The following is a 14,130-nucleotide window of genomic DNA, read 5'->3' as shown; positions in this document are numbered from 1 at the left end:
CGTGGTGAAGTCACGTGGTGAGTTCATGTGGTGGTGCCACGTGGTAGAGTCACGTGGTGGAGTCACGTGGTAAAGTCAGGCGGTGAAGTCATGTGGTGGTGTCACGTGGTTGAGTCACGTGGAAGAGTCACGTGGTGGAGTCACGTGGTGAAGTCACGTGGTGAAATCACGTGGTGGTAGAGTCACGTGGTGGTAGAGTCACGTGGTGAAAACACTTGTTGAAGTCACGTGGTGAAATTACGTGGTGGAAGAGTCACGTGGTGGTAGAGTCACGTGGTGAAGTCACGTGGTAGAGTCACGTGATGGAGTCACGTGGTGAAGTCACGTGGTGGAGTCACGTGGTGGTGGTGACACGTGTTGCTGATGATGATGATATATATATATATATATATATATTTATATATATATATATATATATATATATATATATATATATATATATATATATATATATATATATATATATATATATATATATATATATACACACGCACCCCAATAAATATATATGGTCATTTAATACACAAATCTGAGAAAATTTAGTAATTTAACCATCAAGGTCAAGGTCATTAAAGAGCCCAAGTGTTTGATAAACCACAACGTCTTGTCTTAAGTATGTTTTATTATAATATGAAGTTGATCCCTTCAATAATAGCAAAGTTACAGCCAGTTACAGCCAAAACAATGAAAATTTCGATAATTTGAACTTCAAAGTCAAGGTCATTAATGAGTGAAGGTCAAGGTCTGTCTGGTTATTTTTAAGGGTTATCCTTGAACATTATTATGTTCAAGTTTGAAGACAATCCATTGAAAAATAACAAAGTTACAGCCAATAACAGCATGAACAAGCAAAATTTGGACTTTTAACCTTGAAGGTCAAGGTCATTTATGGATGAGGTCAAGGTTAGTGGGGTCTACTGAAAGGTCTTGTCCCAAGGGTTGTTGTGGCCAAGTTTGAAGACAATACACCAAGAAATAAAAAAGTTATGATCCAGGTACAAGTTTGCGGACGGCAACGGCAACGCCGCCGCGACTATAACAATACCTCTACTTTTTTTTTCAACAAAAAAAAAGTCGAGCTAAAAATGATATCCCTCACGTTTACAAATTTTAAATGTTTCGTGAAATGGTCTTGGCAACGGTTTTAGAATATCTAAGTAAAACTGAGGAAGCACGTATGTCAATTTTGTCACATTTATTCTTTATGTTTGGAATATTTTTGTTAATCTTTGTACCCATATTTATGCTTGTAAATAGAATTATTCTAATATTTGTTGCCAAAATGTATGGTAAAATTTGATATAGTAATTAAATAGTTTCCGCCAAATATATGCTATTACGTGTAATTGTCATAAACCTTTTACAATATGCATTTTCGAATATTTAAACCCTTTACACAATATTTGTTTATATTTTGAATATCTTGACGGAATTATTTCAGTTGTATTGTTTGTAAAGCATTTTAGTAGATGCTTAACAAAATAAGTAACAAAAACAATTTTTATGTGGTATTTATATTAAAAGTTCTGTTTATCAATATGTTATTGATAAAGCTTTTTGTAGTTCTAACATAGAAAGTTAAAATAAAATCAACTTATGGTAGGAGTAATTTGCTGATCCACTCTAATCTGGTATTAAACAAAAATATGCAAACTAATTCATTCTATCGCACACAAATATTTGTTTTTCGTTCTGCACAATATAATACTTTCAGCATTGATGAATAAGAACTGTTAAGTTCCCGGGGTAAATTATTTTTTTACATTGCGATTTTCTTATTTAGATGGCGGTTGCCCTCGATTTAAAATATGTATACTAATTCGTACTAAAATTGGTCCCGAGGCACAGAACTGATAACACTTATTATTTAAACCGTCATGTTTATATAGTCACGACTGGTTTCTTCTGTTTTGATATTCTGCATTTCCATGTACGCTTGACCCTCTCTTCCTTTATCATCAAGTTGTTCGTATACAGTTTTAGGGTCAGAAGCAAGGTTTATGTCGTCATATGTAGATGTTGTCTGATTTTCAGAGACAGTATCATTTTCATTTCCTGAAAAATTTAAGTTAGTTTAATGCGTGCACTCAGAGGTAACTTTGCATATGTTGCGCTTTAAATATACCTTGTTTCAATTACATCGAAAATGAAATCAGCACATATCCACCAAACTTTATATACAATTGTCAAAATATGAAATATGAAAAAAAACTTAGATACAATAGCTTAATGTATGCAACTATTTAAGATAATTTGCACACAAAGAACTTGTGATTTATTTCTCATATTGCTTTACCTGGTGAATAAAAAATTATTTAGGTATGCTTACTAGTTGCTTGCGTAACACTTCTTTCAAGACTATGATTACGTCTGAAATGAATTTATATATGAATAATTTAGACTTATATTGTCACATTTTAATGTCAATAGCATTCAAAAACAAGAAACTATTCAAATAAAACAAGTACTGTTTTGTTTTTCACTATATCATATTAAAATAAATTGAGATGTACATTACCTGATATACATGTATTTGTAACCAATCAATGACAAAACAACTACTAAAATTGTGAAAGCAAATGTACCAACAGCGACACCAATGATTATCCCAGTTATAGTTGAGTCCTCTGGTTCTTGATTTTCTGTAATATTTGCAAAGAGAAACAATAGCATTGCTCATATTGACACATAGCTTACCATTTTTCATATAATATTCTTCATATGCACTGTAATGTTTGGTTTCAGTAAATAGTCTAAAATAATAGAACCGAATGTGTGTTTTTTGCATACCTGTTTATGATGTTGTTGAACGATACAATTTTAAATATCAGACTTTTCAAACTGAAGTTGAAAACATTAGAAATATAGTCTAAAGAGGTTTAAGATGTAACTTTCTTATTTTTCATTCATTTTTAGAGGACTTCATAATTATCTATCAATCTAATTTTAACACGCCAGGAAAATAAATCTTTAACAACTAGAAATGTGTCCATAGGACACAGGTGCCCCACACTTCACTGTTTTGTCAATTTTATGCCTCAAGGTCAAATATTCTTTGGGCTCCATGTGCCACAAGTTTAAAACTAAATATATTTTACTAAGTATAGGGCCAGAACTTTACAAATACTGAATAAATCGACAAGCGAACCCCAATGTGCATATGTACATATGCTGACCAACATTCTTGTAAATTTTCAGGCCTTCAGGTCAAATACCTTTTGAGTTATACATGAACAAGTTGACAATTGCAAATTTATACTAAGTCAAGGGCAATAACACAAACAAAACTGAAAAAAAATCCACATGCAAAAACCAAGGTGCATAGCTTTACAATGATGTTGATCATTATTCCTGTAAAGTTGGTTGATTTTAACTCAAGAACTTAAAGAAAAAATAACACAAAAAAATGAAACTGTTTTTACTAAATCAAGGGCAATAACTCTACAAATATTGAATAAAATCTATAAGCAAAACCCTAGTAGCACCACTGCACATGTTGACCAACATTCCTGTTAAGTTTCATGACTCTAGATTAAATAGAAGCGAAACCCCAGGTGCACAACTTCACATGCCAAGCAACATTCCTGTAAGGTTTCTTGGGGGTAGGTAAAATACTTTTGAGTTACGTGGGGCACTAGTTGAAAATTGCATTTTTTTACAAAGTTAAGGGCAACATTCTAAAATAATCCTAAATAAATTCACACAAAAATACCAAGGTGCACAACCACACATGCTGACCAACATTCTTGTAAAGTTTCATTACTCTAAGTCAAATACTTTTTGAGCTACTTGCGACACAGACCGGACGGACGGACAAGGCTAAATCTAAATCCCCCTAAAGTTAGGGCACAAAAATCACCGTAATGTGCTTATAATGTTTTAGCTATAGCTATTTACCTTTTATTTGCAATTCGTAATTATGAATATATTGTCCAACTGAATTCCTGACAATAACTCGGTATTGGCCATAATCTGTTTGAGTAATATTTCTGATGATTAAGACTGACTGTAATCCATATGATGAAATTATATGTTTACTTCCGCCATTTTGTAATGACATGTTTTGTTTATACCATGTAAATTCTGTTTTGTTTTGCTCATCAAAAAAGTCATGTGCTGTAAATTGCAGTGTGACGTCAGACCGCAAAATGGCTGTTACATTGTCGTCTTTTACAGTTTTCGGACGTGGCGGACCTGATGATAAAAATCAAACTACAAAATTAAAGTTCTATTTATTACACGCCAATAGCTAACTATTTGTACTTTATGATATGCGTTCCATGCTTGTTTTTAGTAAGCATTTACGTCTACTTATAGCTTGACAAATACACCTCAAAATACCTATTAATCAAAGAAAAGTACCACTGTTGTCTGAACTTGATATTAGGGCTTCAAAATTTAACAATTACAAGAGAGGAAGAAAATATGTGTTTACTTTAATTTACATAAGTGTTGTATCTTACATCTGACAATGAGAATCAGTTTGGATTTTGCTTCTTGTCCAACTGTTAACGTATTTCTTGCATAACATGTATACTCTCCAGCATCGTCACAGGACACCTTGTGTATTGTATAGTTAACAAATCTGTTATTTTTTAAAACTGTTAACTGTATATCTCGTTGGTCTCTTATAATTATGTCCGGCTTAGGATTTGATTCTGCAACGCAATTAAGCATCACCTCTTCACCATTGTTAGCTACAATAGTGCCTCTCTCTGATCCTCTTTCAGTAGATAAATAAACCGCACTTGGAGGAACTAAATATATAAAGAGAGATCAAATGTTACTACAAAACTGTTATAAACTGAGGGTATCTAAATAAATATGTAGACAATCAATGTCAATAATTTTCACTCTGCTTTTTTTCATATTTAAGACGGCGTCAAGGAAGTGAATGACTGGGAACTCTATGGTCTCAAATTATTATGTCTATTTATACCTTAACTCGAATTAAGTCAAATAAGTCTGGCAGCACATTAACGCTATCAAACCATCTTTCAAAATGCCTTGTTGATTACATTTTAACATTATTTACTCAAAATCTTGCGTGTGACAAATTGCGTAAAGGGGCACCTCATGTATTTGTTTAAGATGTGAATCCCCGAATTTGTTATGCTATCTTTATAATGCCTTCGTGAACTCAAATCAAGGGGTAAAAATAAAACATTACTTCTATAATATAGTGAATGGGTAAAAAATAAATAATATGTCCCTAAAATGTTAAAAACTAAGAAATAGTATATACAGACAGGCTTTTACATATAATGCAACGAAACTGTTTACAAATATTTAACGAAATAAAAATTTGAATAAATTAAAACAACACTTACACATAACTTCGAACTTGAGGTATGTAATTAGTTTACCACCTATAACATGATCCGACTCGCACGTGCATTCGCTCTGATTGCGAATTGCTTTCCAACTTACGTAACTCGTAACTGTTGTGTCTGCTGTTGATTGTCTGTTGAAACAAGTCAATGTGAGGGTAGCCAATGGATTTCCTCCACTAACAGAGCAGTTTATTGTGCCTAATTCTGATTCAACAACCTGATGTACCGTGCCGTTTTTGTAGCCATGTATTACTGGAGGGCCTTCAGGTGGATCTTTTGATTTTAAAATTATATCACAAATAAGTGAATGGGGTTTGAAGTCAAATATTGCACAATTATAAAAGTTTTCGATTTTTAGTCTATACTATTTGCAACTAAAAGTTACAATACCGGTTTGTGTGTACAATTTCTACTACAAATATAACTTTTTAATGTTCATAATAAAAATAGTAAGGACTTACATAGCACATTTACCAAAAACTCTTTGCTTGATATGTCAGACTTTTCTCGTTTTGTCCAAACTTCACAAAATAAGTGCCAATTGTTAACTGTTTTATTTGGAAAGAACACGAGTATACTTTCCGTAGCCATCAATCCATAATCTTGTGAAATATATGACTGTGTCGAATTTTCCGTTATGTCGTATGTAACATTGTGTTTGAAAGTGCGGAGGAACCATTTTACTGCAGGGCTCGGCCGACATGCTGAGGTTTGACAGCGTACAGTTTGCGTTTGGTTTTCTCTCATGTAAATGTTTTCATCTGAACGAATTTCAACGTTCACGGCGGGGACTGGAAAATTACGCGTTGTATTATATTTAATATATAAAATATCATTATTTATACATGTAAGTTGCATACAGAAAATACAGGTCATATAGCTTAAATAAGATAAATACTACCCAAGGCCCTAGCCGAGGGTTATATCTATTTAATCAGGGTATAGCCAGCCGTATATTCTATCTGGAAAATGCAATGGATGTGTTTAAATCTGAAATTATCACCTGTGACATGAAAAAACATTCTAGTGTTCGTGGTATACTTGCTTTTCACGCCACATAACAACCTTTAACAGTTGAATGAGGATTCACTGGATTGGTGACCGTCGCCGATTTGTTTTGTTTTCAGCAAATAGTAACCTGTGCATGTGCAACGACGGTATCGTTTTTAACAGATTTCGCAATTAAGGTACCGATATGGATATTAAACGTGTTACTGTTAAAATGCTTTACTGAAGAACGATGACATTTAAATCTATAAATTGAAAACCAATTTATGTTGTCCTACAATATTTTATGTTTTTCTTTTAAGATTCAACTTACCTGAAACATAAATGGACACTATGTTACTAACGCTAAATAATGTCTCCATACACGTCCATTCACCTCCATGGTGCTTACGATCAATTTTTTTAAGAAGCACAGAATAAGTTCCATTTCCGTTGCATAAACCGTCATATAAATTGCTATCAAGCAAAAACCTAGTGACGATACATTGTCCGTTAGAAAAGGCGAGGTTTGCATTTTCGGTAATTTGAGAGTTCATCCATCTTGTCTCTGAGAGAAATCCATTTTTCTTCGAGCATGTTAATGTTACACTTGAATTCTCAACAACATTCACTATTTTTGGCAACAGCTCGATGTCGTCTGGCTTTACAACTAAAAATAACAAATGACATTGGAATAAAGTTTTTAAAAATCTTCTAAGATATTCATTCACTGTTTAAACATTACTAAGGCTTATCCAATTATAATTGTCATATTCTACACCTGTCAAATATTTCAATGTTGAGAGAGAAAGCAAATTAAGGTAAAAATAAATGACTTACCTGATATCACAAAAGTACCTAAGACATATGTCAAAGCAATTACATTCATTTCTCGTCTTCATTAAGATGTTCCATCAAATGAAAATAAGGCACACATTTATTGCACAATACGCATAACAGTCGCATTTAGCTTTGTGTTTTGCATTGTTGAAACAATAACCATTTTAAGGCCAGTATGCTATTACTAAAATTAATTAACTTTGATACTACTAAATGAAATCAATAACTGCATGTAATACGGTCTGAAGTTTATCAGCTTATTTGTGTTGTAATTGTACTCTATGTGATTATTAAAAGTCAAAGTCAAATCAAATCAAATAGTTTCTTGGCAGAAACATTTTACATTGAACATAAACATTTTATATATGAGAATATTCATTAATTTTGTAAAATATACATCAACAAAATTAACATAATAATAACAGAAAACTTTTCTTTTTTGCCTTTCCCTTCCCCGAATCTCGTATCCTTTACTCTGTGGGCCTTTTAATTAATTAATTATTTGTTTTGCATTATTTTCATTGTCAGTTACTACTGTTTCTTTTCAGGTATTATTTGAGTGATTAGCCTGTTATTTTTATAAGAGCAAAAAAATCACAGACAACATTTATTGAAAAAAAAATTCAATAAAGGACATAATATTGAAGATTAATCATACAAATACAACAAAAATATAATACCTGTTTTGACATAGTTTATTCCAAAATTAAAACACAAACATTTAACTTCCTGTATGTGATAAGATTTATCCACATAACATACACACACGTTTAAACTTTAAATGTCACATCACTGAAGGTTTATTTTCTATTCATTAAATTAAATACGTTTATTATATTGGTTTAAAATTTAAATTTTAATATTTGCACGCGATATCTACCTAAACAAGACCAGCGAAATCAATATCTCCCGTAAATATACTGAACTTAAGAATTAATTAGAGTGTATTATATTACATTAAAAAAAATATTTTTCTCTTTAGCTCACTACATTTTAAACATTGTGCGTATAAATAAAATCTAAAACATTTTTAATGTAGTGGGACCAAATACTTTTCTACATTCATCTTAACTATAACATTATGATGTGAAAATCAACTTCGTACATCCTTTATACAATTAAACGTTTTTACAAAATATCTTTCCAGTTATTTTATGATTTAGAGCTTGTACGATGAAAGTTAAAACAAAATATGCTTTACTTTCAAACAGGAAGTTTTAAACGTTGATGAATCTGACAAAAACAATACGATTGTACGTGTATTTTAGATATACAAAAAAGTAATCTTGAGAGTAATCTTTTTTTACTCTGTTTTTAAATAAAACGTTTAAGATGTTGTTTTTAGGGAATGTAACATAATTTTTGGCAATTGTTCGTTAATGTAAGTTACTGTAATGAAACTCAAAAAAGAACCTGTGAAAATTACCTTAGGTCCAATAATGTAATGCTATTTGAAGCTAGTTATATTTATGTTGTTTATTTATGATATCAAATTGATCAAATTCTCTGTTTTGTCACTGAATTATTTATATGAATGATACAATGCCAAGGGGAGTCATACGATGCGCGCGTATCACCAAACTTCTGATACCGCATTTATGAAGTCTTGACAAAATTACAATATACAGCAGTTAAAACGTCTGGAGTAAGTTGTTCATATGTCTGGGATTGTCAACATGAAAGCAATATGCCTATGTTGTTAGAGCTGTTGATGTTCTGACAATAGTTTCTTAAGAGATTAAAAACGTTGTTGTCGAATCCATCTTGGTGTCGTTTTTTTCCAACGAGTACTGAAATAGTTTTTATTTATAGGTTTACTTGTGTTACATATCAAACTTAATGACGGATAACTCTTGTATTTTAAGTTATTTTTCAGGGTTTCCAAAACCCGCCAGACATCGATATAACTACATGATTCCCTACGACACAGTAAGATGAACTCCTCTGTACCTATGTAAATATTTCTTAGGGAATTTATCTATATTTATCTATATTATCACAGAACCTAAATATTATAAAGAATATGCTTGATAATAAATTACTTTATCACATTATAGTTTAACATATTTATAAGAAGTTTTATCTTTTGTAGCAATTAATCAACTACAGGAAACTATTTGGAATTATGATACATAATTGATAGCAATACTACTTTATCCTTGATCATTTTGAGAATTATACCCTGTTAAAAATAAACATTAAACGCGGTGTTGAGCATAATGCAAAAGATTATGAGATGCTTTTCAATCTGATTTTTTAATGTAAGGCAAACTGATTATTATACTGATTTGAAGATGTATCACTGAAGACTTAAAATTTTAATGATGTAACAGTTCATTCATCCCAGAGGCATTTTGTCATAAAACTTCCTTTGAGTATGACATAATATGTAAGAGACGTAATCGTTTCATGTTTACCTTATGTTTCAATAAAATGACAGTGTGATTGATATACTAGTACATTACATTTTGTACAATACAATATTTGCAAAATTGACGAGGTTTTTATTAAAATTTTAAACAGTTAATATACAATGGTCTTGAATCAATAGTGATTTAATCGATTGCCTTAATAAACATACTGTTTGATGTTTAAAGTATTTGATTTCATGATATTATACATGCGTCTGGACAATTTTGCCTTATATTCTTCAAGTACCTCTATGAATCTTTTTGAGAAATTAAGTTAAAATCTCTCTTTCTAATCAGTTATTTTCTTTTAAATTGTCTTTCATATTACGTCAAGTATGGTATTATGACTTATTTATCACTTCTTCACTTGTACATGTAGCATTGTTTTTGATGCAAAACAGACTTATTTTGATTACCACAGATTTAAATAATTTAACTTGTTTCATTATTCTGTAAATGTCCTCAAATTAAATACACTAGGCAGTCAAAGGCAACAAAACGTTTCTCCTTACAAAGAATGAAATGCTGGTTTACTAACTTGACCCACGTGGATCAGGTTAGAGCGTAAAGATTTCACAATAGTTGCAACAGTTGCCATGACTTAGACTTGTAGTTCAAGCATACAGTACCCACAAAATCTGCTATTTTAATGTCCAGGGTCACATGCCTTGATTTAAAATTGTCGGTGTCTAAATTTCGTTCAATATTTCTAGATATATTTACGCTTCAAACCCAAAATATATAGATTTTATACAGCAATTCATGCTGGAACTTTAAAAAATGTCATTTTAGCGTGATTTGAGTACATTGAATAGTTTTAATATGTTTGTCATTTATTTGCCTGAGTACCCCTTTAAAAGAAAATGCAATATGTAACATATTTGAATATGTCCGACCATCAGATGCAATTCGGTAGTAACTGCTTGATAATCGTTCGGGTAATTACAAACGCATTTTCAGTTTTCATTCTTTCAAGAAAGCAATAAGAATGAACAAATTTATCTTATTAATATTGATAGCAATCACAACACAACATAACATAACTAAGTTACAATTATAACATGTCTCATACAATCGTTTTTGCCAGAATCCAGTATATAAAATAATAATATATCATATTGAACTAATAAAAAATGTTGTTGTTGTTTTCTTAGTACTTCATAAAATGTATCTAATAACAAAGAGCAAAGTTGCTTCGCTTTTTCATCAGAAAAATCTTTTAAATTACCAAAGTTGATAAAAAAGAAATAAACTTTCATTACTTTGACGTAAAAATGATGCATTTTGTTTGGTAAATAGGTTCTTAAAACTGCTTAAGTAAATTCCAAATCTGATTTAACCTATACTCTATTCTATCTACTTGCTACCCCTTAAAATTGTTCAATAGTTTTTCAAAAGCAATCGTATTGTCTTATACTTTTTTAAACACTCGGATCGATTCTTTTAAGTAATCAAATACACTTTAAACAATACAAATGTAAAGACATTGATCCAAAATCATTAGAATAACAGCATTTTGTTCCTCAGAAAGAACCGTGTCACGGGACAACTATAACTGCAAAAAAAAACATAGGGTAAACAAGATGTAAATATATCTTAAACAAAATTGTTGCGAAATTTTCAGTGAAATTTGTGGATATATCATCTTTTTTTTAGAAACACCAGTCTTTTTCTCTTATTCAAGAATGCAGTTTTGAATTAGTGTAGATTTCATAGGGGTACACAATAGTTTTAATCGATAATATTGGTGTAAAATAAGATATTTGATTTTCTGATAACAGTGAATAAAGCCTTTATTTTTATTTGAAATTTAATTTTAACGACTTCAAAATGAAATACATATTTGAAATTACTTTTATTTAAAATTTCATCTTTATGATACTTATCTTCAACCTAACTACACAATTAAAAAATATTATAGTTTGTCAATCAAAAACTGTAAACAATTCATTCATGTATACATGGCAGTCGTAAATGTTATTTCTTCAATATCTTATCCTATTGAAAAGAGATAAAAAGAAACAAAGAGACATTGTAGGGTAAGGGTGAATTAAAAAAGGTTCACTGATGATGAAGCGATCAGGGATTCCCTTTTCGTACCGGCGATGAGACATTATAAAATCATAACTATTTTTATAAAGTCCGTGGTACGATGTACAAATAACGGGATATTATATATTTTCCAACAAAGTCATATAAATGCTTCACATATTTTCATAGAAATAAAAGGTGTTACTCGATCATTATGATCTGACCTTCTTGACTTCTATTATCATGAATATTCATCTATACACGGCATAGAGATCCAGTTTCTACTGGGATATACAATAAATTTCATACTTTGTCCCAGGTTTTTCAGTACTGTGTTCGATTAACTGGCGAACAATTTATTCAAAGCATTCACTGATTATATATTTTCATATCTTTATATTGGTTTATAGAGAACAAATCACCCCCAGACAGCCGTAAAAATAGTTTAGAAATGTGTCAGTGACACCTTACCACCAGTCATATAGGCGTTCACATAGAAAATGCTGTCTGTTTTTTTACATTGTTAGAAAACGAAATTGAATGTTAAACAAGCCCTTGAATCTGTACAAAGGTCCATAAACTCAATGTAATGTCTATCAGATTACGGGACAAACAAATTATTATTTCACACATTATGGATATTTTAGCAACTACTTTTTAACCATCCCGGTTGTCGTGCAATTTTCCGCTATGCTTAATTACTAACAGCTTGATCGACAATTTCTTAATTTATAAAAAAGGCTAAATAAAAGGTAGCAATATAATGTTGAGTTATTCTTAAAAGATGCACAATACATTTATTACGAGTAATATCGACTGAATTCACTGATAATGATTTCCCTCATTGATGACTCAAAAAGGGACGGAGTGTTTTCAATAATTGACAAGTTACGCTCACAACAGATAAAAATTGTATAGTTTCGATTTTAAAACGTTTAAAAAAAATAGTTTCTGAACTAACTTTATCCAAACTTATATCACGAAATATCAATGTGTTCAGAAAAGGTTGATACATATACCATGCTTAAAATCTCGTTTATGGTATTTTTAGTAATAATTGACTACGATGTTACCTCAAACTACGGATTGTTAAAGATTTATTGAATCCAAATAAATGGTAAAAAATTATTCTCACTTTTTATTTTATTTTATACGTTTGTACCTTGAATTCTTTTTTTTTTCACCAATCGTGTCATTATTTACGGCTTCTCTGACAAGTTAGATTCATTAATTGTGCTGTTTTAGGCTTTATACTACAAGGTAAATCATTTTCTATACAGTACGCCGACAAAACTATATCCTTTTAATAACAAAAGTTCGACTTTACACTTAATATCTACAGTTTTATTATGTTTCTGTATCAGGATATTAGCTAATAAGAAATGAAATGAATATAATAAAATAAATGTTTATTGTTATTTCTTTCTAAGATTTATGTCTCGACTCATCGTAATAAGTGAGCGTGTTTATAATTTGCAACATACATGTGTATGCCATATTATTTTGTTGATTTATATCTTCTTGAAGTTAGCGTTGACAGTGAGTGCCTAGTTAATATACAATATACGTTTAATTACAATTTTCTTTTATCTGATCGAAAGATATACTATGACCATCCTTGCGTAAAATTATTTTATCCCAAATAATTATTGAAATCTATGTATTTTTTTACCGAATATGTCAAATCTAAATACAAGTATGAATAAATTATGTATTGGAAGCTAAGTTCCCTATTATACAAGTCAAGTAAACTTAGTATTTTTCTTTAAAAAACTGTCCAGGTTTTTTTCATGACACTATATATTCATACTGTAACCAGGTATAGTATGTAGAATTTTAACACAACATATCTACTTTGTGAAGTTAAAACATGTTTTTTCTATATTTACAAAGAGACTGTGTAACAGTGATAAATATTTTAAAATATAAAATTTGAGAATAGTATATCTTAAGAAGCACATAACTATAAAATAAGTCTACTTTTTGAAGAAAAAAATAAGTTCCATGAATGGTTTATTCATGTTGTGATTATGTTAATTTTACTCAAAGTTAGCCATGTTTATTTCTAATATCGCTTACTAAGATATATTATTTAAAAAAATGTTTATAGCGGGAATTAGATGAACCATATTTCTTTGATTTTTATATGCTGTTGATTGTTTTCTTTATAATTATGACTGTTCCTAAGCTAATAAAGGCAATGAATGCCTTCACAACTAAACAATTGATATCAATACTCATTAAGAAGTCAACAAAAGAGAAGAGTATTTATATAGAGGATATTTGTTTGTTTGTGTGTAAGATGAAATTTTATTTCATCGAGTGGGCTTTAAAAACAGTATTCTCACGAGTGGCGTAGCGAGATGAAATAAAATTACATCTTACACAAGAAACAAACAAATTTTCTTTTTATTTTATGCTAAAAAACAAGTTTAAACGAAATTTCCATAATATTAACATGAATATTATAATCTGTTTCCCCATTTCGTGCGAATTTCTCATTAAAAACAAGAAGTCTTGAGCTGAAA

At 30.5% G+C, this 14,130-nt stretch overlaps 1 protein-coding gene across 1 annotated transcript; it reads right to left on the bottom strand.

Moving 5' to 3' along the window:
* Positions 1 to 458: 458 nt before the first annotated feature.
* LOC132715437 (peroxidasin homolog) lies at positions 459 to 7,236 on the bottom strand. The gene is made up of 8 exons (XM_060698441.1): positions 7,161 to 7,236; positions 6,655 to 6,990; positions 5,331 to 5,606; positions 4,464 to 4,757; positions 3,898 to 4,194; positions 2,519 to 2,642; positions 2,330 to 2,370; positions 459 to 2,055 (listed from the first exon to the last, which is right to left on the bottom strand). Exons 1-8 carry the CDS (start codon positions 7,207 to 7,209, stop codon positions 1,868 to 1,870), a joined length of 1,605 nt encoding a protein of 534 aa, XP_060554424.1. The 5' UTR covers positions 7,210 to 7,236; the 3' UTR covers positions 459 to 1,867.
* Positions 7,237 to 14,130: the final 6,894 nt, after the last annotated feature.

The sequence above is a fragment of the Ruditapes philippinarum genome, unplaced genomic scaffold, assembly GCF_026571515.1.
Source record: "Ruditapes philippinarum isolate M1 unplaced genomic scaffold, ASM2657151v2 ctg2484_1_1_1_1, whole genome shotgun sequence".
Classification (NCBI taxonomy): Eukaryota; Metazoa; Mollusca; class Bivalvia; order Venerida; family Veneridae; genus Ruditapes; species Ruditapes philippinarum.
The sequence above is the reverse complement of the archived record's forward strand: the minus strand, read 5'-3'. Positions and strand labels throughout refer to the sequence as shown.